Raw genomic sequence first — 23,390 nt, forward strand, 5'->3', positions numbered from 1 at the left:
GAACAGGGGCATCCATTGTGTCCGCCGCTAGCCGCTACACTGCCAGACTGTCGGAACACGGGGCGTGGTTCGCTATCACCGGCGAGAAGGGATGCTGATTGAGGGATTGCAGGTTGACAATTTGTTATACTGTCAGCGGATGGAGCAGGTTGAAACAGCATAAGAGGCTTCATTTGGTATTGAGACGCCATTCAGCAAGGCCTCGGTGCCCAAGAAAAAGCCTGGCTCCTAACATGCTTTCTGCGCAGCAACGTGTCCCGCTGTAACTCTGCACACGAAAGAACGGTCAATGTAAAGCGAGAATGGATCCGGGAAATGTAGAGGAGCGTCAATTGTCTTGTCTGCCGATAGCCACTGCCGGTGCCAAACTCGCACGCATACCAGCGGTCCATACCCTGTCACACAAGTTGGTGTCAAGGAGATTCATTGAAGAGCAGCACGTACACAGCGACAATAATTGCCGTCAAAGGGCTTACTGAAGGGTGGCAGATACCGCGTCCCTCATACCCAGTGATTAAATTTCCCGTGATCGACATTCATTGAAGAGTGGCACATTTTCCGTGGCACATACCCAACGACTCAAGTTAGCTTGAAAGAGGCTTATTGAAGCCTTCTAAACTTAGTGAGCGAAGTTGACGTCGAAGAAGTTCATTGAAGCATGGCACTTACCCAATAGGCACACTTAATGATGCAAGTGCGAGTTAAAAAGTGTCATTGAACAGTGGCACTTATACAATGGCACGCACACAATCTCACGTACGCATGACCGAAGTTGGCCCAACGGTTAGTAGTGCACCCGGTTGTCTCCGCACAGCGGTCCTATGGCTCTACGCAGTGACCCGTGTTGGCGGGGAAATAGTCAGAGAGATACATAAACTGCCAGACACGCTGACAGAAAAGCAGTACGTCCCTTTAAAGGGCATAAATACACTGACAATGATATTCCGGTTAACAACGCTGTCTACAAACAAGGTGATGCCACCACATAGGACTCTAACCTCCGTATCTTTCAATCACCATATTCTAGAAATTCTTCCTCCACTATACCAAGTTTAGTACTAGCTGAAGCAAGTTCTGCAGCCTTGGCTGCAGAACATGCTGCGCTTGTCAAGAATTCCCATGAGATGTCATTGGAGCGCCGTGACCATTTAGCTCAAAGGGTAGCACTGCCACACCCTTTCTCTCACACAGCTTGAGTGTCCACTTGCTTAACGCTTTAGAATACGAGGGCCACACATCAAGTCAGCGTCTTGGCTGGCTCTAGGGTTATCATTTCCTTTTGCACCTAATCACCCATGAAGATAAAAACTGTCACCTTTGACAACCGTCATCTGCTGCTCGACCGTGAAATCTGCGTCGAAGAGGAAATCCCTCGATGGCATTGAAGGAATACTGCTATACGCGTGTGGTATTTGTTTGAACGAGACACGTGTGCGCCATCCCTCGAGAAAAGAGGAGGAAGAACGAACTGGTCTCGCGCTATGAACCTAACCGGTCAGCGCTGCACCTGCTGTTGTAAATATAACCTGTAAATAGAGTCCCTTCTTACTGACTCATCGCTCGGGTAACATTGTGGTGGAGGTGAAACGTTCTCCGTCCTCGCCACGGAGCTCTGAAGCAGCCGCACCGTTGTGTTATCAGCCATAGCTTCCGATGGAACCACCCCGTCGCTACCTATACCTGCGGCACCAACCACGATTCCTAGTCTCCGTGATCGGGGGAAATTCTCCACCCGAAATGACGTTGACGTCAACGACTGGCTCAACTTGTATGTGCGTGACAGCCAAAACCAGCACTGGGACCCTACCATCATGATTGCCAATGTGATCTTTTACCTGGACGGGACACCGCGTGTCTGCTTTTGCACCCATGAGATCGAGCTCTCCAGCTGGAGCTGTTCCGTTGGCAACCCGTCAGGTCGCCAACAGGCTGCGCGAAAAGAGCTCGCCACCCGTGTTCAGTCGTCGACCTAATCGAATGTCTCCTACATACAGGAAGTGCTCGCGCTTTGCCGGAACGTCGACGAGCGCATTACCGAGGTTGACAAGATGGGCCATATCCTAAATGGCTTCACGGAGGACGCCTTTAATTTGCTCGTCTATAACGACGTTTCTAATGTCGACGCCATCGTCAATGAATGCCGCCGCTTCGAGGTAGCCAAAAGCAACCGCATCCGTCCCACTGTTTTCCCGTCTCCCAAACACCCCTGCCACGTCCTCTTGCTCCGCTCTTACCGCCACACGACCACATCAAAAGAAATCACACATATCGCTGGCCGTGAGATTTCATCCACGACCCCCTGACGGTACCTTTGACCAAGCGGCCCCTCGCTATTTCCGTTATTCAAGCAGTTAAGCGGCAAGAAATTGTAAACCTTGGCATCCCTATCGCCTGCTCTGTCTCCCGACCTGATTCGGCACCGATTCCAATGTCCATAACCTGTAATGACCAGTATTTCGCTCCCAGACCACGCAATCCTGCTGAATGGCGAACCGCAGACGACAAACCGATCTGCTTCCGCTGCCACCGCATTGGTCATGTATCTCGCCACTGCCGCACCACCTGGATGGCGCCGTACTGGAGCTCATTCCCTGCTCCTCGCCATACGCCGATGCTCGCCGTTATTCACCTTGCCGTATGTACCCAACTTTTGATGCTCCTGACAGCCGCTCCACCATGCGTCGCCGTCGCCTCAACACCGTCGCTCCCCGTCACCCTAGCCTCGCCGCTTATCCTCGCCAAACCGACGGACGGAAAACTAGGCTATGCAGCTCTTGGACGAAGTGCTGCATCACGTTCGTCCTGTCGAAATCCTCCGTTGACGCTCCTCACCAACACGAACCTAATTGAAGTAGACGTAGATGGAGTTCCTTTGACGGCATTAATTAATACTGGAGCCCAAGTGTCCGTAGTGAGCTCTAACCTACGTCGTCGCCTCAAAAATTTCTTACGCCTGCATCACTCGAGCCGTACGCGTCGCCAACGGCGCAACTGTTCCGTCAATGGTATATGCACTGCTCGCATAGGAATTGCTGGCCGTCAAGTTTGAGTCATGTTCACCGTGCTGACAAGTTACCCTGATGACCTAATCTTCAGGCTCGACTTTCTGACTACGCATTCTGCCCTCATCGGCTTTTCCACCGGTACGCTGTGCCTCGAGCTTCCTGTTTGTTCAGACGTTTGCCCCGAACAACCGAACACGTTCTGCACTACAGCGTTTGTTCGCTTACCTCAAAAAGCCCTAACCTTCGTCGAGTCGTCCTCAACGCCAACCATGTATGATGGCGACTATGTCGTCGCACCCGTTCGGGATGTCCTCCTGGCGCCCGACATCTCTGTGCCACACTCTGTCGTAACCGTTGGCGCTAATCCGATGTCTCTCCCCGTTATAAATTTTGGCTTGACAAAGCAAGTGTTACGTGAAGGCATGGCGGTGACCGCGCTCCGGTCAGTGACAGACGACCACGTCACTACTCTTGCAGCCGACGCGTCTCCAGACCCTCCGATTACCCGCAGGATGCCTTGAACCTCGACGGCCCATTTCGACGCATGGTGGCTCCGGACTTCGCACCTGACAAGCAGCCGCTCTATATTGCCTTTTGCTTTCCTGCCGCGACATATTTGACACTGAAAATCGACCACTTGGTCGATTTGTCGATCCGACTTAAGTCGATCCGACAAGTCGATCCGACTTGGTCGATTGGTCGATCCGACTTAAGCATCGGATAAACACTGGTGATGCTGTTCCCACTCGCCGCCGACCGTATCACGTGTCCACGGCAGAGCGGCAAGTTATTCAGCAGTAAGTAAAAAAGATGCTCGACAGAGGCATTGTTGACGCCTCGTCAAGTCTTTGCGTGTTGCCGGTCGTACTCGTCAAAAAGAAAGATGGCACGTGGCGGTTTTGCGTTGATTGCCGACACTCAACCTTAATTACTAAAAAAAGACGTTTACCCCTTACCACGAATCGACGACGCTCTTGGTTGTCTTCACGGTGCCAAAAACGTTTCGTCCATCGACCTTTGATATAATTATTGGCAGATTTCCGTCGATGAGCAAGACCAAGAAAAGACCGATTTCGTCACTCCAGATAGCCTCTACCAATTCAAGGTTATGCCGTACGGTTTATGCAATGCCCCCGCCACATTCCAACAGATGATCAACTCTCTGCTCCAAGGTTTCAAATGGTTAACTTTCCTTTTTTACCTCGGCGACATCCTTGTGTTTTCTCCTACATTTGAGACGCACCTTGAGCGCGTCGCAGCTATCCTTGATGTCGTCCGCAAGGCTGGGCTGCAATTAAACTCTTCGAAGTGCCACTTCGGGCGCCGACAAATTACAGTGCTGGGCCACCGCGTCGATGCTTCCGGAGTACAACCCGAACCGGGGTATGTTCGAGCATTAACGGCTTTTTCTGTCCCTCAGTCGGTCAATGACGACAGGAGTTTTGTGGGGCTCTGTTCTTATTTGAGAGGGTTTGTGAAAGAATTCGCAGCAATCGCTCCACCACTCACTGAAATCCCGAAGAAAGACGCGCCTTTAACGCGGGCTTCCCCTCTGGCTGCCGCATTCTCACGCCTTGTCATGATTCTCACAAATCCACCGGTCTTGGCCCACTTTGATCCGTCCGCACCCACAGAGGTCTGAACCGATGCCAGTTTTTATGGGATCGGCGCCATCTTATCGCAACGCCAACATGGATAGCAGTGTGTTATAGCCTGTTAGTGTGTTATAACCAATGTCTTGCTCTCGTCTCGGCTGCTTCAAAGTTCCGCCCATATTTATGTGGCAAGCCCTTCTCAGTAATCAGAGACCATACTGCGCTCTGTTGGCCTTCGTCTCTCAAGGATCCTACTGGCCGGCTCAGTCGTTGGACCCTCCGACTACAAGAACACCCCTACACAGTCACTTACAAGTCGGGACACCAACACTAGGACGTAATTGGCCTCTCTCGCTACCCATTCGAAGACGCGACCTCCACGTCTGATGCTGACACCGACGCCTGTGTTCTCTCTGTTTTTCCACTTCCCTATGTCACCGACCTGCAGCTCCGCGACCCGTCCATGCCTATCATCACTGATCGCCTGAAATCGTCACTTGGTGACCGTTCCCTTCGCTTATTCACAATTCAAAATGGTGTACTCTACCACCACAACGTTGACCCTGATGGCCCTGCATTACTCCTTGTGATCCCTAAACACTTTCGCTCGGCTGTTCTTCACGAACTTCACGCCCTCCCCGCTGCCGGTCACGTGGTTGTGTCACGTACCTAGGACCGGGTCCGCCGACGCTTCTTTTGGCCAGGGCTTACTCGCTCCGTTCGAAGATACGTAGCTGCGTCTTAGAAATACCAGCGACGCAAGACACCATCGACGCTCCCTGATGGGTACCTTCAACCACTCGACATTTCCGCGGAACCATTCTTTCGGGTTAGTTTGGATTTACTTGGCCCTTTTCCTCTTGCTACCTCTGGGAACAGGTGGACCACTTTGGCCACGGATTACGCTACGCGCTAGGCCATCACCCGAGCGCTTCCTGCAATTTGCGCCAATCATGTCGCCGATTTTCTTCAACGTGACGTGATTTTATTACATGGAGCTCAGCGACAACTTGTCACAGACCGTGGCCGGAGGATCCTATCAAAAGTTATCGCGGCCATCCTGCGGTCCTGTGAGGCGAGGCACAAGCTATCCACGTCTGACTATCTGCAAGCAAATGGCCGCACGGAGCCTCTAAATCACACTCCCGCAGACATGCTCGTGAAATATGCCTCTTCGGACCACACTGACTGCGACCTGGCTCTACCGTTTGTCACAGTTGCTTATAATTCCTCGCGCCATGACACAGCCGGTTATTCCCCATTTTTCCATCTGTTCGGCCGAGAACCATCACTGCCCCTCAACACAACCCTCCCTTATCACGCCGCACCGACTACTGAATATGCACTTGACGGCATCGCCCGCTGTGCCCACGCAAGGGAAATTACCCGTGACCGCCTTCTGAAATCCCAAGACAGTCAAAGGCGTTTGCAAGACCAGCGACACCGAGACGTGCACTTCCCGCTTGGTTCTTTGGTGCTTCTATGGTCTCCGTCTCTTCAAGTTGGCCTGTCAAAAAAAAAAAAAAACTGCTGTCTCGTTACACATGCCCATACCGAGGGCTTCGTGCCGTGACTCCCGTCACCTACGAGATCGCCCCTGACGGCCCATCTGGTTCCCCGTCCAGTGATGTCGTGCACGCTACACGACAGAAGTAGTATCACCCTCGCAGTGATGACATTTAGGCGCTCCGGGACGTCGCTGCTGTCGCCGGGGGATTATGCTACATGCGTGTGCTATTTGCTTGTTTGAACGAGGCTTCGCTGGCGCCATCACTTGAGAAAAGAGGAGGAAGAACGAACTGGGCTCGCGCTGTGAATCTAACCGGTGAGCGCTGCAACCGCTGTTGTAAATGTAACCTGCAAATAGTTGCTCGTCTTACTGACTCTTCCTTCACTTAACAATATGAAGGCGATAACTTTAGCGAGCAAAACGAACACTGTAGCGAAGGTACGATGATCACATACACTTCTAAAAAATTATGGAAGCTAGGCACGTGTTGGACCACTCAAATTTTACCGCATCCACCTCGGGGACCCTATTTTCTAACCCATCTTTCAACATCAGCTGAAGACTTCTCATGCATAAACAGCAAAAGCACCAAAATATCTTCCAACAAACAAAATACTGCTTTTCTTTGTCACTCGAGATCAAGAGGTACCGATTGGAAGCATTGGATAATAAGCTAATTGCCTGAACTGGTTCGTCAAAGCCTGTAACAAGTTCTGCATGAGAACGAGAGATAATAAAACACCAAATGAATGAAATGCTTTTTGATGAATTCATCCACGCGTCCAAAATAATTTAGCTTCCTATGGTGTTTTAATAAAGAATAAATATGAAACTCTCTGCAACGATTATTCTTGCCTAAACAAAGTCGCAATGAAGGACATATACTCCCACGAAAAAACAATGCTCTGGGCAGACCTGCAATGCTAAGGTTTTTTACATCTATGGCCTTCACAACTAGCTAGTCCAAGTAATGGTTAATGGCCTAAACAAGACCAAGTTTATCGTACCACTTGACATCCATCAATTCTTGCCATTCTGACTTTACTCGGCAGGTGCAAAATTTCCAGCCCAGTTCCAGACCTTTCTAATCTGCTTTAATAATGTCCCCATCCCTGCCTATAATTTTGACTATATAACCTTTTGGCGACTTGGGGCAGTAGTAGAGGCAATCCACTCATCTAGGATCACCGTGAAGTTGTCAAAGTGCCAGTTCACCTATAAAGCTCTCCGTCCGCTTCATGGACCTCATCATAAGAAAATCTGAAGTTTGTCGTGACCTGCCGGAGACAATTGCAACCGCCAAGTTCACCTCCCCATGAGAGGAAGGAACTAGAGGGAAATTGTCGGCGTGAGGGTTTGGCATATTCAAGCAAAAGGCGTAATAACGACTCTGTCCAGAGAGGCCGGCAAACATCAAACCGCCAATTCCAACAAATATATTGCGCAAAAAAACACAGATACTGACTTTTTTCTATGATAATGAGATATTTGTTATGCTCACGCAACGGTCTTCTGCTGAACGTTTTTTCTAGCCACAGCTATCGACCTCACCTACTTCGCCACATCTTGTAAAAGCCGACCATGCGGTAAAGTTTGATGTGTCCTTACAATACCTACAATCAATTGTCAGGTGACCTACTTGGGCATTCCTAATCTCGTTATGGTGTTGCTCCAGCCTTCATACCGAATGGCACGTGGTTTCATTCAAAGTAGTAGGAAGTTGTTATAAAGATCATGTACTCCTTGAAAATTTCCTGCAGAGGTACCTGCCAATGATCTTGGCACATGTTCATTCTTGAGCATTTGCTGTGACATATTTACTAGCGCTAACATGACTAACGGCAAAAAGATGGCACAGGACAGAGCGCTCTGTCCGGCTGTCAGGTGCGCTCAGACAGCCCAGAGGACACTAGCGCACTGTCCTGTCCAAACTTTTTTACATTAGTCTTGCCAGCGCAACTAACTATGCCAAAAGCAAATGCATCAGCACCAACTACGCCAACATTCTGCGCTAATTATTCTTGAGCACCACTGGCACCCTGCGATATCGTTGATCATATTTTCAAACAAAGGTCTAGGGAATGAATATAGCTCTGCTTGCGTTTTCATTTCCCAGTAATCCCTGCAGAGGCTCACCATGTCATCTATGGAAACGATGGTTGCAGGCGGCGCAAGATGCCACGTTGAGGGTTGTTTGTTGCAGCTCTTGCTTCTTTCGATATTTTGTTTCATAACATATCCTGGAGGCTCTATTTCACATAATAGTCATGCGACTAAGTTCAAATAGATGTTCAGGGACTGAAGTATGTACTATAAGTATTCAGTCATATCTATTAAGGCGCATATGGTGTGGTCAATTTCTTCATACCTAATGAATGAATGTATGGTTTTTATTGGCGCAAGGGCCAAGTATGGCAATAGAGCGCCATGCAAGTGGTAATGATTTCGCAGTGGAGTGATGGGTTCTATGGAGTTGATGTGACGTGGCTTTAAAGGGGCATAAAATATAGTCGCTGTAAAGTGCGTAAAATGTACAAGTAACAAAATTATGGCGATGACAATTGACGCGTACTATGAGCATCGAGGTGCATTTCAATATAATGATACGATATGAAAAATTTCATAAGTTCCTAAAATTCACTTGAGCACCATAGCCTCGTTAGAGCCCTTGCGACACAAGGGCCTGGATGCACGTGCTATATAAAACAACTATGACAGCGGCATCCTCTGGAAAGAGGATGCGCTACGGATTTATTGGGCTCATAACATGTAGGACAACTTTATTTAAAAAATTGAGGACTACGTTGGTGTTGAAAAATGGTTCCTTACCAAGAAATATAGCTGGGTGAAGAGGTATGCAATAACGATATGCAAGAGGAAAATGTTTCTTTCTTTCAGATTCGGCTTTGCGACACGTGGAGGACGGTCAGCCTCTCACCACATCGACCACAGGTTGGCGGTTCATCTCCAGTAAGAAGAAAATTGTGAGTGCCAAATGTGTGCCCTATTCTGAGGCGGCAGAAAAGGACATCTGTTCGCCGTGATTTTGTTGGGGAGGGCCAAACACCTAACTGTGGCTTTATAACGTGTAGTTTATTGTTTATTTCTGCGTTCCACATGCGTTGCCAGTGTTGTCGCAGTTTCGTGCGCAAGAAAGGCTTCAGATCTGTGACAGGAACAGCAGCTGTATGAAAAGTGTTTAGTGATGTGAGTGATGTGGCCATGTTATCAGCCCTCGATACCCTCGATTACCCTCGATACCTCTACGGCCAGGTAACCAGCATATCACTACATGTATATGTGATAGATAAATACTGCATAAGAGGGAGTAAAGTTCAATGAAAACAGGATTTTTTAGCTTTTGTAATAAAATGAATGCTTTTACAAGACTTAGCGAGTCTGTGTATACAATTGCTCTGTCGAGTTTTAATTTCTGTATATGTTTTACTGCAGACAGTACTGCATAGGTTTCTGCAGTAAAGATAGTTGTTTGCGGGTTCAATAAGTCAGATTTAGAAAGAGAGGGACCAACAGCAGCATAAGATACAGCAGCATGTGATTTTGACGCGTCTGTGTAGTATTCGGAGCAGCTGTACTTCGATTGAAGTTCACGGAAATGCATAGCGATTTCGAGGTCAGGTGCGTGCTTTGTGACCTTTACAAAGGATACGTCACAGTCTATCACCTGCCACTCCCAGGGCGGTAGTAGCTTAGCTGGAGGCATTAGGCGATGTTCGAGAACAGGGACATCCATTTCCGTGCTAAGTGCTCTTGCACGCAGTGAGAAAGGAAGTCTCATAGAGGGTTTATTATGAAAAAGTGTTTCACACGTCAAGTTGTTAATAGTTTTGAAACACGGATGTTCTTTATTGGAGCGCACATTGAGAAAATAGGTAAAGCTGACGTGCGTTCTCTGAAAATGTAGTGACCACTCGTCTGACTCTGCATAAAGACTTTCCACCGGGCTTGTTCTAAATGCGCCACTGGCCAGGCGGATACCCAGATGATGAACGGGGTCCAACATCTTTAGCGCACTTGGTGCAGCAGAGTGATATACTACGGCACCATAATCTAATCTTGATCTAACTAGGCTCCTGTAATGATTTAGGAGGCACCTCCTGTTGCTACCCCATGTAGTGTGTGATAGAACTTTAAGTAAGTTGATGGTTTTTAGACATTTTTCTTTGAGATATTTTATGTGCGAAATGAAAGTGAGCCTGGAGTCGAGAATAACACCTAGAAATTTGACTCTTTCTTGAAGGGAATTTGTTGTCCACCCAGTTCTACACAGGGATCAGGTACCAGGCCTCTCTTTCTTGTGAACACAACATAAGAGCTTTTCTGCGGGTTGATTTTAAATCCATTTTGGTCTGCCCACTTGGACACCTTGTTTAAGCCCTGCTGTACCTGTCTTTCACACACTGTAAGGTTGCAAGATTTGAAACCTATCTGTATATCATCTACGTAGACGGAATAGAAATTGGCCGCTGGCAGTGAAGGACGAAGTGTGTACATTTTAACGATAAAGAGAGTGAAACTGAGTACTCCTCCCTGGGGTGCACCTGTTTCCTGCATAAAAGGTCGCGACAATACGTTGCCGATTCTCGCGCGGAAGCTACGATCCGACAAATAGCTTTCAATTATGTTCAGCATATTTCCACGGATGCCCATCTCCGACAGGTCTCGCAAGATCCCGTAACTCCATGCCGTGTCATAAGCTTTTTCCATGTCAAGGAATATCGATAGGCAATACTGTCCATGTATAAATGCATCGCGGATATTTACTTCAATGCGCACCAGATGATCGGTTGTCGACCGCCCTTCTCTGAATCCACACTGATAAGGATCGAGCATATTGTTGAGCTCAAGGAAATGTATAAGTCTGCGATTTATCATTTTATCAAAAATCTTACACATACAGTTTGTTAGTGCTATCGGACGATAACTTGATGCCAAGGAAGGGTCTTTTCCCTGCTATCAACAGGAACTACAATCGCTTCTTTCCATGTGGATGGGAGGTATCGCGAAGCCCAAATAGTATTGAAAAGTGTAAGTGTAACTTGTGCGTCAGTACGCAGGTTTCTGATCCTGTCATACATGACTCTGTCAGGTCCCGGTGCAGTGCTTTTACATGTGTTCAAGGCAGCTCTCAACTCGGCAATACCGAAAGGCCGGTTGTACGGTTCATTCTGCCTGGACTTTCGTATGATTGGCTTACGCTCTACTATTTCTTTATGTTTAAGAAAGGATTGGGAATAGTGCGTTGAGCTCGACACTTGCTCAAAGTGCTCCCCAAGTGAGTCTGCCTAATCTTGCAGTGTATCGCCGTGTGTACTTACCAGAGGGATTGAATATGTTTGTCGCACTCTAATTCTATTTACCTTGTTCCATACTTTGGCCTCATCTGTATAAGAGTTTATACTCGATAAAAACTTCTCCCAACTTTCTCTTCTAGCCTGTCGGCGGGATCTCCTGCCTTGGGACTTTACTTTCTTAATGTTGACAAGATTTTCTGCAGTGGGCGAAACGCGTAGCAACCCCCACGCTTTGTTCTGATTCCTACGTGCGATTCTGCATTCATCGTTCCACCACGGGACATGCCGTTTGCATGCCGAGCCACTCACTTCACGTATGCATTTAGATGCGGCATCTATTATGAAGGCTGTGAAGTACTCCACAGCAGCATCGATTTCTAAAGAAGACATGTCATCCCATGATATAGTAGTTAAGTTTCGGCATTTCTCCCAGTCTGCAGTGTCCATCTTCCACCTAGGAGCCTGTGGTGGATATTCATTTTCTTTAAGTGTTCTTAATAGTATGGGGAAGTGGTCGCTTTCCGTAGGGATTGTTCGTAACTTCCCATTCGAGTTCAGGCAGTATAGACGGAGAAATTATGCTCTGATAAATTGAAGAAAAGGTATTGTTTGCAAGACAGTAATAAGTGGGTTTCTTATTCAGAAGGCACGCACCAGAAGAAAAAAGGAACTGTTCAACAAGACGACCTCGCGCATCTATACGAGAGTCGCCCCACAGGGAGCTGTGCGCATTGAAATCGCCAAGAACAATATAAGCTTCTGGCAATTGATCAATAAAGGATTGGAATTCATGTTTCGTTAATTTGTAGTGTGGGGGTACGTAAAGCGCGCAAATCGTGGCAAGTTTATTTAGAAGAACAGTTCGAACCGCCACTGCTTCAAGGGGCGTTTGTAGCTGTAAACGCTGACAGGAGATGCTTTTATGAATAAAAATGGTTTCACCGCCTGATGATACGACAGCATCATCGCGATCTGTGCGGAACTTGACATACGGTCGGAGAAAGTTTGTGTGTTGTGGTTTTCAGTGTGTTTCCTGTAGACACAGCACTTTTGGATTGTGCTTTTGTATAAGCTCTTGCAAGTCATCAAGGTTCCTAAGAAGACCTCTAATGTTCCATTGAATAATTTGTGTATACATATTGAAAGTAAATAAGTGCTGTGTGTATGGAAACGGAGGTGATGCCTTAGGTTATAGAGCTCTTTCGAGGCCCTGTAACGGGGGCTCTGCCCTTTCTGGAGCGTTCGAGGGAGCCTCGCCGCTCCTTAGGCGCTTGGCGCCCCTTGAGGTTAGGTGTAGTGTCCATTGCCTCTTGTGAGGCGCCGGACTCGTGCTCTTGCAAGCGAGAAGTTACCAGGGAGAGATCCGCCTTCAAGGGCAAGACCCCTGCGCCCACCAGCCCGGAGGTCGATGGGACTCCCTGGGGGATTTGGCTGCGCCGGCCGTTGCCAGCGCTGGAAAGGACCTGGGAGGTTTGGGCAGCCTCGGCTGCGCCCACCTTCGGGGTCGATGGTCCCTTCTCCTCGGTTGACGGAGCAGCGCTAGCTGCAACCGCCGCGGGGGCAGATGGCGTAGCTGCCGACTCGCTGCTTGTGTGTCGGACAGCCGCCGAAGGCCGTTGTGACGCTGCCCCCTGGCGCGCCACATCGGCAAAGGTTTTCTTGGGCAGGTATGATACCCGCCTGCGTGCCTCTTTGAAAGTTATGTTTTCCTTGAGTTTGATTGTAACAACTTCCTTTTCTTTTTTTCCAGGAAGGGCACGACCGCGAGTACGCGGCGTGCTCCCCATCACAGTTTACACAGTGGAGAGCGTTCGCAGAAGCTTCAGTGGTGTGTTCGTGGGCACTGCATTTCGCACATGTTTGGCGGCCGCGGCAGCTCTGCGAACTGTGGCCGAAGCGCTGGCATTTGAAACATCGCAGTGGATTTGCCACGTACGGCCTAACACGGAGCTTTATGTACCCGGCCTCGATTGACTCGGGTAGGACACTTGAATTGAAGATTAGTACTAGGTGTTTGGTTGCAATCTCTTTACCATCCCGCCTCATCTTTATTCTTCTCACATTGACAACATTCTGCTCACTAAAGCCCTCCAAGAGCTCTGCGTCTGTCAGGTGAAGCAAGTCATCGTCTGAGACAACGCCGCGGGTAGTGTTCATAGTTCGGTGCGGAGTCACTGTCACTTGAACGTCCCCAAATGACACGAGACTGGATAACCTTTTAAATTGTTTCAGATCCTGGTGCTCCAAGAGGAGATCTCCACTTGCCATCCTTGTCGCCTTGTAACCTGGACCAAGGGCCTCAGTTAAAGACTTTGATACTAGAAATGGGGAGATTGCGCGTACTTGTGCATCTGACTTTTCCGAGTGAATGACGTGAAATCGTGGGAAGTTGGGTCTTTGGCATCCAATGAACTGAAATACATCTTCGGTGCGCCCTCTTTTCTGAGGGCGATCTGGGAGGGGAGGGAAGGAACTAGCCGTAGAATAATGTAATTTTCGGCAATAACGCCAGCCACCCACCATGGAGCCCTACAAGGGGACGCTACAGGGACTGTAAAAAACAGGTTCTGTAAGCACCAGCTGTACGTTATCACTATAACCAAATATGAGATAACCTAGGCTGGCTATTCACACAAGGTTAACCCTTGCTGCCTGGAAAAATGGCAAGTAAGCGTGAGCTAGGAGAAGATAGGAAAGATGAAAAGTCAGAGACAGACGAAGGCTGGAGGGAGAGAGAGACAGGAAAAGGCAACTACCGATTTCCTCCGGGTGGGTCAGTCCGGGGGTGCCATCTACGTGAAGCCGAGGCCAAAGAGGTGTGTTGCCGCTGCCGGGGGGCCGTAAAGATCCAAACACCCGGCATTGGCTCAACCCCCACGATCCCCTTTTCCCCGGACACGGCTAAGCCACGCACGGCTACGCGTGGGAGGGTCCAACCCTCGTGTGCTCGGGTGCGTGGTGTCGCAACACACCAAACGCCTGCTGACACAGACGCCCCTGCGAGTTCATACCTAATTAGCACATCTGTCAGTCCTCAGTTGCGTGGGTGTCTCCATCATTCAAACAATGAGACATGTGATTACTTTGTAGCGTTCACCGGCGCCGTAACGCGGGACGCTGTGATCGGCGCTCTCAGGGGCGGGCTGCAAAATAAGAGAATAGGGTTGGGCGGCTTGTTCGCGATGCACAAGGAGGGGACGCGTGGATCCGGCTGCACTGGTAACTGTAGCCGCCGTTCCAGTCGACGCCTTCTACCGAAATAAATGTGTGGACGACGGCACTCGTGGACCGCCGTCATGACTTCCTACAGTAGCGACCCGGGAAACGGTTCAGCCCACTACTACCGCTGTTTCGGCCCCACTACGTTGGGGCATGGATCTCGAAGTTTGGTGCTGAATAACATAAGGATCGAGGAGCTCAAGCACGAGGTACTCCTCGACTTTCTCCCACTGGATCCTGGGCTCTCCCTCAGCGTTCCATCGTCTGGCGCGCGCCCCTACGATGAGCTATGACAGGCCGTGCTGAACTTCTACGGTACTACGTACCACCCTTTTCCTGAGAGACTGACGCCACGATACTCGACTCACCGCTTCCAACAACCTCACGACCAAGCGAAGTGCGTCTCTTACTGCACCCGTATGCCGTCATCATCAGGACAGCCATCTTCCCCGACCTGCCAAGATACCGAGCAGCCCCCTCTCTCAGACTTCACCCAGCAGTGTCTTTTCTGCGACTACGCGCACAATGTTCTCGTCAAAGGTATCGGTACGACTATGACACCGGCCACTTGGTCGCCTATCTCGCCACCATGACGGCACGTGACAGCGCCAAACGAACGCCGGCTCCCGCACCGCACCTGAAAAAGCTTGTCTCCAACACTATCGCACCTGCCACTCGGCCCCCGACCTTCGCCCTCCACCCAAACCGCCCACACTGTCCACATAAACAGCCTCCAAGTCATCACGACCTCTGCACCTTGCCGACGCCACTACCTCTGACGTACCAGCTCTACCAAGGCAGCTGCTTGACAGTGGCGCAGCTGCAGCAGCGGTCTCCATCCCTTCCCCCCTGCGCTGCCCATCCTCTCCTTTGGCCGACTTACTGTCAAGCCCCTCTTACGACACGTCTGACAAATCAGTAACAGAATAGAAAACTGGGCTAGTTGGTTTACTTGCATCTTGGAACTGCAACAGAGCACAAAGATGAGGACGAAGAGAGTAGACAGGACGAGGCGCTTTTCTTTCAGTTGTGAGTAAGCGCCTCATCCTGTTCACTCTCTTCGTTCTCGTCTTCGTGCGCTATTACACTTTCGAGAAGGCAAATCAGACACTGCAGGCAATGAATAATCGTGGTGACACGGATAAGGGAGATAGACTGACACCACTATCCCGCGACGCGAACCCTGATGTCGCATCCACAACATTATCCTGCATTTCGCGTCGCGCCCGCATAGGAGCACGCCAAACAGCGTGAATCGGCTGCTACTGCTCCGTCATTCATAGACGTTCGCCAACCAACGCAGTGACGTCATCGAGCTTCGACCAACGACGCCTTTCCTGCTGTCTGGAGCACAACTCGCGCCCAAGGCCATTAACCGTGGTAAGACCTAAGCCCACGCCTGCGCGCATCAGACCATTCTGTAACATGGGTGATGTTGCTGAAGTCTGCAACTTCCGACGTCGACCGCAAGTCGGGCAATGCCAGATGCTAACAGGCTAAATCGACCAGTGCTCACGCGTCTACGAAAGCGTGACGATCAAACTTGTGAGTTGTGTCCACCATTGACAACGCCTGGTCCTCGTTCGCCTCACATGGCCTACGTGAACTGCTGCAGAGGCATGTGCCTTCACAATCCGAGAAAACGTCCACAGCACCACTCGCAGCCAGCAGCTAAATTTACTGGTCCCCCTCGCTTCCATATTACTCGACTCACCAATTGAAACTGAAACTCGGTTTCACTAACTCGCCTTACCGCCCTTCCGTCTGGGCGGAGGGTGCTGTAGCGGCCGCTGACACCGCAGCGCGGCGACGCTACCGTCGCGCTCTCAGCCTTCGTGTCGGCTGCAAGAGTGACGTCGCGCAGCCCGAACTCGATGCGTAAGCAGGGCATGCGCAGTGTTCTTCTAGATGGTATGGTATGGTGAAACTTTAAAGAAGTCCTGCAGATCGTGAGTCTTCACGAAGCGGGCCGCTCCTACGAAGGAAACGAAAGGCCGAGCCTCTCGGCCTCATCGTGGGCCTGCTGGACAGCCCAGAGTTGGTCAGCCAGAAGAGGGCTGCGGAGAACCGCCTCCCATCTGGCCGAGCTGTTAGCGATTATAGAACGCGACCGGGCACACCGCCAGAGCATATGGTCTAACGTGGCTATATCTCCACAATCGTGGCAGGCAGCGTTGGTGTAAGTATCCGGATAGATTTTATGTATGTTCTCCTAGATGCCTGCTACACTGGTCGTCGCAGCCGCCGCCGCGCATGCCGCCTTCGCCCGTCCAAATGAAGGGACGACGGCACCGCTCGTGGGCCGCAGTCACGTCTTCCTACAACGTCGTTCTTCACTCAAATGTTTTCATGCTGGGGCAAGAATTACCGCCTGACATTCGACATAATCTGAGCTGGTATTAAAAGTCCTGACCAGTCAAGCACCCATTCATTGCTGGACAGGTGCGCCGTGTTCGAGGGCACGAGTCATAATTATTAGGCATTGCAATTCTCTCGCCACGCGAAGTCCTTATTTATCACAATCGGAATAGTTAGGCTTACGGAAGTATCTATTTTAGCAAAATATTTACGTCTGTTTCAGTATTAAGCCGGGTAAACATCCACTTCAGGGTTACATAAGTGGTGTGTCCACCCACATGCCTGCAGTTCTGGGTCCGTCGTGTCTTGGTTGTTTGGACAGTACTATACAGCGATTTCTGCTGTGGCTCCTGTCATGGCTGTCACCACGCACCCTGCAGGAGGTCTCGTTGAAGGTTCTATTTTTACTGTGGTGTGCGCAAAAATGCTTTATGGCAAGCCAGCTTTAGGCCTCGAAGTGTAGGTTTTCTACTGCTTTAGGCGATCTTTCATTGCAAATATAATTCTTGGCATTGTCCGACCAGGTTTCCTTGTGCCTGGCTAGCTTTCTATCTATCCCATTAACAATATGAGTCAATCTTGAAGGCCATGCGGCCTTAAACTGCTCGCTTGTACTGAAGCTAATATGTGATCAGTTCATGTAGACAACTCCCACTAGGTGTGAACCACTTTTCAATGAACCTCTTCCCCGACAACTTCGGTCACTTTGTATGCGACACTAAGAAAGCATGTACACCCAACCGCAAACTTTTACGCAACAAGAAATCCGAGAAAAAGTCAAATATCTGCGCAGCCTCAAAATACATTCTAGCATTCGCATTTACAGCCTCTACCACTATATTTGAACAACATTGGGATGTTCGGTATTATTAGCTACTGTTACAGGCTGCTCGAAAATTGAACGTTTTTCTGAGATCCCGTGATCCGTAAGCTTTTATGGTTCGCTACTTGACGCCAGCAGCGCCAGAACGCGTCTAGTGTCCAGAGGGCTAGATCGAAAGGTGTGTCGTCATCATCATCATCAGCCTGGCTACGCCCACTGCAGGGCAAATGTTTCTCCCATACATCTCCAACTACACCGGTCATGTACTAATTGTGGCCATGTTGACCCTGCAAATTTCCTAATCTCATCCGCCCACCTAACTTACTGCCCCCCCGCTACGCTTCCCTTCCCATCGAATCCAGTCCGTAACCCTTAACGACCATCGGTTATCTTCCCGCCTCATTACATGTCCTGTCCATGCCCACATTTGTTTTTTTTTATTTCAACTAAGCTATCATTAACTCGCGTTTTTTCCCTCACCCAATCTGCTTTTTTCTTATCCCTTAACGTTACACCCATCATTCTTCTTTCCATAGCTCGTTGCGCCGTCCTCAATTTAAGTAGAACCCTTTTCGTAAGCCTCTAGGTTTCTGCCCCGTACGTGAGTACTGGGGACACAGAGCTATTATACACTTTTCTCTTGAGGGATAATGGCAACCTGCTGTTCAATGACCTGAGAATGCCTGCCAAACGCGCCCCAGCCCCTTCTTATTCTTCTGATTATTTAAGACTCATGATCCGGATCCGCGGTCACTACCTGTCCTAAGTAGATGTATTCCCTTACCACTTCCAGTGCCTCGCTATCTATCGTAAACTGCTGTTCTCTTCCGGGACTTTTAAACATTACTTTAGTTTTCTGCAGATTAATTTTTAGACCCATCCTTCTGCTTTGCTTCTCCAGGTCAGTGAGCATGGATTGCAATTCACCCTCTGAGTTACTAAGCAAGGTAATATCATCAGTGTATCGCAAGTTACTAAGGTATTCTCCATTAACTCTTATCCCCAATTTTTCCCAATCCAGGTCTCTGAATACCTCCTGTAAACACGCTGTGAGTAGCATCGGAGAGATCATATGTCCCTGCCTGACGTCCTTCTTATTGGGATTTTGTTGCTTGCTCTATGCAGGACTACGGTGGCTGTGGAACCGCTATAGATATGTTTCAGTGTTTTCAAATACGGCTCGTCTATACCCTGATTCCGTAGTGCTTCCATGACTGCTGAGGTTTCGACTGAATCAAGCGCTTTCTTGCAATCAATGAAAGCTATATATAAGGGTTGGTTATATTCCGCTCATTTCTCTATCACCTGATTGATAGTGTGAATATGGTCTATTCTTGAGTAGCCTTTAAGGAATCGTGCCTGGTCTTTTGGTTGACAGAAGTCTAAGGTGTTCCCGATTCTATTTGCGATTACCTTAGTAAATACTTTGTAGGCAATGGACAGTAAGCTAATCGGTCTATAATTTTTCAAGTCTTTGGAGTCGCCTTTCTTATGGATTAGTATTATGTTAGCGTTCTTCCAAGATTGCGGTACGCTCGAAATCATGAGGCATTGCCTATACAGGGTGGCCAGATTCTATAGAACAATCTGCACACCCTCCTTCAACAAATCTACTGTTACCTGAACCTCCCCAGCTGCCTTCCCCCTTTGCATAGCTCCCAAGGCTTTCTCTACTTCTTCTAGCGTTACTTGTGGGATCTGAAATTCCTCTAGACTATTCTCCCTTACATGTAGGAATGTAGCAGAAGTTTTTTAGAAGTGTAGTAGGTCTGAAAGGTCTGTAGTAGAAGTTTAACATATAACGTGTTTTGGCTGTTGGCATGCTGGGATAATTATCGTACTTGATTTCTGCGCGAATATTTTGATAGCTGCATTTGGCACTTCGTCATACCATGGATGGTTAAAGGCACAATGGATGGGCCAGAAGGCGTAGGATCTGCTGAATGCAGCAGCCGTGTTTTCTCCTGAAAGTCAGCAATAAACGAACAAGAGCGCTGCTTAAGAAACAGCCCTGTCCCATCGCTAGGCTGGGTTTGCTCAGAAACAGATATAAATGCGCTCTTCCGCGGAGCGCACGCATAGTGGTCCAGTATTCTGAGTCGATACCATCTTTGGAATTATGCATTCGGAACATTGACAAATTCACAACCGCATCATGTGACGTCTTCGAGCGGTTCTTGTCGTAAGTTGTTGCTGACAAGGGCGCCCTATAGTGACTTTATAATGCTGCTAGCACAGCTGACTTAGCACAGGTTATTATTGACTCGTTGGCTTAGTCAATACTAACTGAACTCTGTGACCAGCATTAGCCCACACTTTTTGCTAGCACAGCAATACATTAGCTGCCCATGTTGCTTGGTTTGTGATGATTACACTCGTAGTTACCGCGTCATATGCCCAGCGATGCTTTCGTTCGTGTGATTTGCAAGGGACTTGTCAGTTGCGAACTGTCACAATCACTTTTCGAAGTGACAGTTTTTCATATTGAGCTTCATATTCCGCTCGTCAATATAGGGCTCAGGATTTCTTGCCTTCCATGCCATGACGACCGAGAACGCGTCCCGCGGCGGCGACCATTTCGAAGGTTGTTCCTCATCTCCGGCATGGTACTACGTGATGCATGGTTGCGCCAAATATAAAATAAGAATCTTAAATTTGATTTCCGACTCTTGCTGCTCTTCGTGAGTGCGTGCGTGCGCATGCGCGTGGCAATTATAAATTTAAATATTTATTAAATTAATGTAGCTGGCACGTACCACAGCTTGATAGGTCCAGAAATTTCAATTGCACTGGAATACGCATAAATTTTTAAAGATATCGCAACATAATAAAATCATAATATTCTGAGGCAGGACCCTGGTGCTAGTTTCAGTAAATGGACGTGCCAGCTTCGTCTTCACTCCTAGGCTCACGTTTAGTGGTTGCCGCTCACGTTGCTCGCTTCACTTTCTCTGCATTATTGTTAAAAAACACTAATATAATATGATTGTCATGAAGATCGGCAATTTCTGCTCTACCTGGAGAAAGTTTGCTGACATTAGGTAATTGAATGTGAAGTCTGCTCAACGTATCGCTTCCGAATACGAACGAAATGTTTGCGTTCTTCATATGACACAAGGAGAAGGTGGAAAGTAGTTTATTAAGACTTACGTGTAAAAGGTGCAGTGGGCAGCAGTCAAGACGTGCCTTCGGGTGATGATTGTTCCACTGCAGTAACGGTAAACGCCCGACAATGTCCTGGTGACGAGCAGCACCTTAAAAGGTAGGTAAAAAGTAAGAGTTGTCATGAACTCCTCGAATAGGTGCAATCAGGAAAGGTTTAAAACAATCTTTTTTTTTTGCGAAACTTCCCTCTCTGAAACTTCTCGGTGACGCTACTGTCTTGTCGAGAAGTTCATGCTTTAGTAAGTGAGTCACGTGCCCTATGGCGGGATGTGAAAGCGCAGTAGCACTGTAGCTCGATTTTCTAATAATTAGGCCACAATCGCACGCCCTCTTCTACCATGCGAACGCCAACTATAAATTTAATATGATCGCCGAGTATGTGAAGCACTGCGGCACAGTCGCACGAGAGCACGTGGGCGCACGCTAGTTTTTGTCACGCCACAGACGCTAGAATAAAATGCAGAAATTTGTAGCATTTTACTACCTGTTTTACAAAACTTTCTTTCACATAAATTCTAAAATATGCGCTGGATTTGAATAATTTATTTCACTCTTCCAATGTGCTGGCAGAAGTCAGGCTAATGTGGCGTTTATTTATGAGGCCCTTTGATCAAGTATGAACCATAGGCCATCGCAATGATTAACCTGCACGGGTGCTGGAAGTCGTCATGCCGGAACCGATGCTCAAAATGGGTAGTTCTTTCAGCGAATGCTACGTATAAACGATGAGAGAGTATCACATGTTATTTGCAAATGAGTAGGCTGGCCAAATAACAACCGCCGGCTCGCTCCGCTTCTTGCCCAAATGTGGATTGTATTGTGTGGGGAGCTCCAACTGATGAATATCTTTCAGTTCGTGCAAGTCGTCGGAACATCCCACAATATAATCACGTTATATCGACGGTGAAAAACAATGCAGTGCCAATACTATGACTTAAAATTTAACTCTTTATTGGGTGATCCTGTGCCCAGCAAAACAATTAACTCTCAAGCACCAGGATCCCGGCTGGTAAAGTCGGTGATTGTCGAAAGCCTGATCTGCGGGTCAAGCGCGTCGGCTATTTCACCGGGCTCGTCAAACGTTCCAGTGTAATGGCTGGTGCCCGCCTGCCTTCCAGAATGCATTACATAGTTGTTGTGGCGCATACAATCCGATTACATAAAGTCCGTTGAGAACATATGCAATAGACAGAATCAACGATAACATTCGAGTAAGTTCCAATCATGCAGACGAGTCTTGCGATGAGCGAGAACCTTAATTTTTTAGCGGCTGAAAATGGTCGTTTCGAGGAAACAATAAATAAGTACACGTGTCAATCCCCCTATGAAAGATCGTTCTACGGATGCAGCAAACAAACAAAGAGCAAAAAACAAAAGTAGCCGTAGTAACGAAAGCAACAAAGCATAAGCAAAAGTGAGTCCCGTAGTTCGTCAGCTGGCAATACTTAATGCGCACCACGTGGACGACTTCAGGTCATTCGCGGCGGTGCCGTGATTGCGAAATGTTACCTGGCACGAGCTCATAGATTAGTGTGCCAGCACGTCGGGTGATCTTGTAGGGTCCGAAATAGCCTCACACAACTTTCTCGCGAGGACGCCATCGGCGTATCGGAGTCCAAACTTGAACACAGTCAGCGGGTTGGTATTCCACGTAGCTTCACCGAAGATTGTAGTTGCGTCTATCGGTTCTCTGCGGGTTTCCAGAGCCGGTTGAGCTCTCGCGCTTCGGCAAACTGAAGTTACCTCGGGGCTTCCAGATTCTCTTCGCCGGTGATGTGCGGCAGCTTGGAGTCGGGAGTCGTCATCGGGTTCCTTTCGTGAACCAACTTGAATTGCGTGATCTGCGTTGCTCCTCGCAATCGCTAACATGTAGGCGAGGGTCTTATTCAGCCGCTCCGTATTACCATTGCTCTGCGGGTGGTAGCCAGTTGGCCTCCAGTGACTTGATTGTCTGTATTGCAGAATGGCTTCTATGAGCTTTGCTCCAAGGTCCGTTCCTCTGTCGGCGATGGGAACTTCTGAGTGATGAGGCAGCGCTCGTCCTGTGTCTGTTGTCGTTTTGTTCGCGCTGTTACCATTACGAATCGCAGCAGGATATTCTTGAGGAAGAATTTCACCACTTTGGCTGCACTAGTTTTTGGTAGGCCCTTTGTTTCAGCGAAGCGAGTGAGGTAGGCCGTCGCGACGACCATCCACTTATTTCCCCATGGTGACGTTGGAGAAGGTCCAAGTATACCCATTGCAATCTGCTTTAAGGGCCGGTAAGGAGGCTGGATCGGCTATAGCGATCCCATTGGCCTTGTTGGCGGTTTCGTGCGTCGCTGACGGTCTCGACAAGTCTTGCCGTAACGGGCGACGTCAGTGGCCAGGCGCGGTCACTTGTGCTGAATCCTCGCATGA

General features: G+C 48.8%; 1 protein-coding gene across 1 annotated transcript in view; it reads right to left on the bottom strand.

Moving 5' to 3' along the window:
* Positions 1–23,390, bottom strand: part of LOC142588552 (trypsin-like) — a 477,136-nt gene that overhangs the window by 293,536 nt on the left and 160,210 nt on the right. Inside the window, exon 2 of the mRNA XM_075700395.1 lies at positions 20,976–21,079. Within this exon, the coding sequence (XP_075556510.1) occupies positions 20,976–21,079 (104 nt within the window). The remainder of the gene's footprint in view (positions 1–20,975; positions 21,080–23,390) is intronic.

This window comes from Dermacentor variabilis, chromosome 7 (assembly GCF_050947875.1).
Source record: "Dermacentor variabilis isolate Ectoservices chromosome 7, ASM5094787v1, whole genome shotgun sequence".
NCBI classification, from domain to species: domain Eukaryota; kingdom Metazoa; phylum Arthropoda; class Arachnida; order Ixodida; family Ixodidae; genus Dermacentor; species Dermacentor variabilis.